A 2,500-nucleotide genomic window follows, 5' to 3' on the forward strand; every position below is an offset into this window, starting at 1 on the left:
GGGGATTGAACCTGGGACACATGGAAGTGCACACCAGTTGGGAGTTAACCTGGGACTGTGGTTCATTTTCCACTGATATCCTATTCCCATAGTCCCAGGTTCATTCCCCATTGGTGCCCACCCCCTACAGTGTCAGGTTCATTCTCCTCTGGTACACAATTCCCATAGTCCGGCTTCAACTCTCATTGGTATTCATCTCCCTTTAGTCCCAGGTTTATTTCCCACTGATATCCTCTTTCCATAGTCCCGAGTTCACTCCTCACAGTTGTCATCTTCCCATAACTTTGCTGGATATTGTCGGTTTTCGCCGAAACCCGCCGATAACCATAATCTTAGGTTCACCCCGACTGCTGTACACTTCCCTGAGTCTCAGGTTCACTCCCCACAATTGTCTACTTCCCATAACTTTGCCGGATATTGTCGGGTTTCGGCGAGTTTCGTAAAAAAGCACTGATTGCTTTTTTTACGAAACCCGTCGAAACCCGCCGAAACCCGCCGAAACCCAGTCCCAGGTTCACTCCCCAATGGTGTACACTTCCCTGAGTCTCAGGTTCACTCCCCACTGCTACCTACTTCCCATAACTGTGTCGGGTTTTGTCGGGTTTCGTCGGGTTTCGGCAGGTTTCGGCGGGTTTCGGTGGGTTTCGTAAAAAAAGACACACCCTATTTTAAACAATTCTTTTTCTTATTGATAAAACACATCAACTTGACCCACGTTTAATATCTTTGACCATAAATTATTTGCTTTCAAGTATCAATGTCACTCCAACATAATACTTCCTTGCAGGCTATGGATCACAAAACTATTTATGCATTAAATACTGTGTGAAATCGATACCTACTTGCAGTTGGCGGCCGTGTTTCCCTTTGACCTAAACTCCAGCATACATTTTCGTTTCTCATCGTAGAGACACATGCCACGGTCCTGCAAAACTGAAACAAAGATAATACCCAACTTATAATGGAAAATCACATAATATTTTCCTGAAAAACCCAATATTAGGTTTCCATAATTCAATAGGATTCAATAAGCTGGCGTGACGTCCGCCCAGCAACGAGCAGCTTGGTTCTAAACAAAGAAAATCGGTACTTTTTATTCTTCTTGCTGGCTAGACCTTTTTCACATGTCATGTGATCAGAATGTATAAAATTCAAAAACCGATCAGATTCATAATGTTTTTCTATTCTGGTTACACTGTTATGCTCGTCGGAGAAGTATTTCATAAGAGCGCTGCCACTGTTCCGATAGTTTAGAACCAGTTACTAAGTTACTATGCGTCATTACGGGGGAAGTGACGTCACGGTTGTTGAACCCTATTGTCAGCACATTCCAATCACATGAAAACGATCTGATTTGGAATTTGGAGTGTCCATTTCCGTTTTTAAAAATCAGTGGCCATGTTCACGACGCCGTGAATGTAACCTGCTGGGTAGGGCCAGTTTAGGTTCACGGCAGGGCTGCCAGACGGCCATGTGCGTGACCAAGTTGACGAAAATTCTTGGAAAGATTTTTCTACAAGAGAAGAACACCTACAAAATATCTCTATCGTCTATCTGTAATTTAGTCATGTATTTATGTCTTTATTGTTTGGTTTTGTTGTTATTGTTGTTGTTGGATGAAGAAGGGCTTGAGCCCGAAACGTTCCGTGGTTGGTATTTTTTTCTTTTTTTAAACTGTTATATTCATTTTTGCTTATTACTTTTTATAGTCCACATCAGCTTCTAGCAGCCTAGTATCACATTTACATTATACATACCGTTTTAAGAAAATGAGTCAGAGACATTTTGTCGTCACCTGCAAAACCCGATGTCTTGAAAAATGTGTGGCTATGTGGCCTAGTGGTATGACACTCGCTTTCGTATCGTAAGGTCCTGGGTTCGAGCCTCGCTCGGCGCATAGTTGAGTCCTTGGAAAAGGCTCTTTATTTACTCACATTCTCTCACCGTACTCAGGTGTAAATGAGAACCTGTCCGTTAACAGCGTTTTCTCTGTCCGAAAAAAAATTGTAATATCGCCTAACACGCGTCATGTCCCGTCCTACATGTTAAATGTTGCTATTGGCCAGGGAACCCTTGTAACGCGCTTTGAGCACGTTTAGTGATATTACGCTATATAAAAGCTTAATTTTTTTAATGAGTTACTGTCACGAATATATCACTTATGAGGGATATAACTTTATTCATTAAAATTTTATATTTCGAAATGATCAGTGTGAATAAGTTAATATCATATCCTCTGAGAACAAGTGCTATTCAAACGTTAAATCTCAGTCAAATTTACATCCGATTTCCTCAGTTGTACTAAAATGTGGATTATAAGCAGATCTATCTAGAACTACGAATGATTCGTAGAAATACGAATTTTTATCTCCAGCTACAGAGCTGCATAGGTCTCTTTGACTCAATAAATCTTGTTGAGAAGGAAAGTTTAGATTCTTAGAACCTATATTCACGACTTTGGAGCATTTTGGACCATTCTGAGATCAAATTGTTTACTTCT

General features: G+C 40.9%; 1 protein-coding gene across 1 annotated transcript in view; it reads right to left on the minus strand.

The window, feature by feature from the left end:
• The window catches only part of LOC144975099 (uncharacterized), a gene marked incomplete in the record, with an annotated part of 21,423 nt that overhangs the window by 7,097 nt on the left and 11,826 nt on the right, over positions 1 to 2,500 (minus strand). Inside the window, 1 exon segment of the mRNA XM_078918824.1 lies at positions 843 to 933. Coding sequence (XP_078774950.1) covers positions 843 to 933 — 91 coding nt within the window.

The sequence above is a fragment of the Berghia stephanieae genome, chromosome 6, assembly GCF_034508935.2.
Source record: "Berghia stephanieae isolate SIO BIC M18660-M18661 chromosome 6, UCSD_Bste_1.3, whole genome shotgun sequence".
NCBI classification, from domain to species: domain Eukaryota; kingdom Metazoa; phylum Mollusca; class Gastropoda; order Nudibranchia; family Aeolidiidae; genus Berghia; species Berghia stephanieae.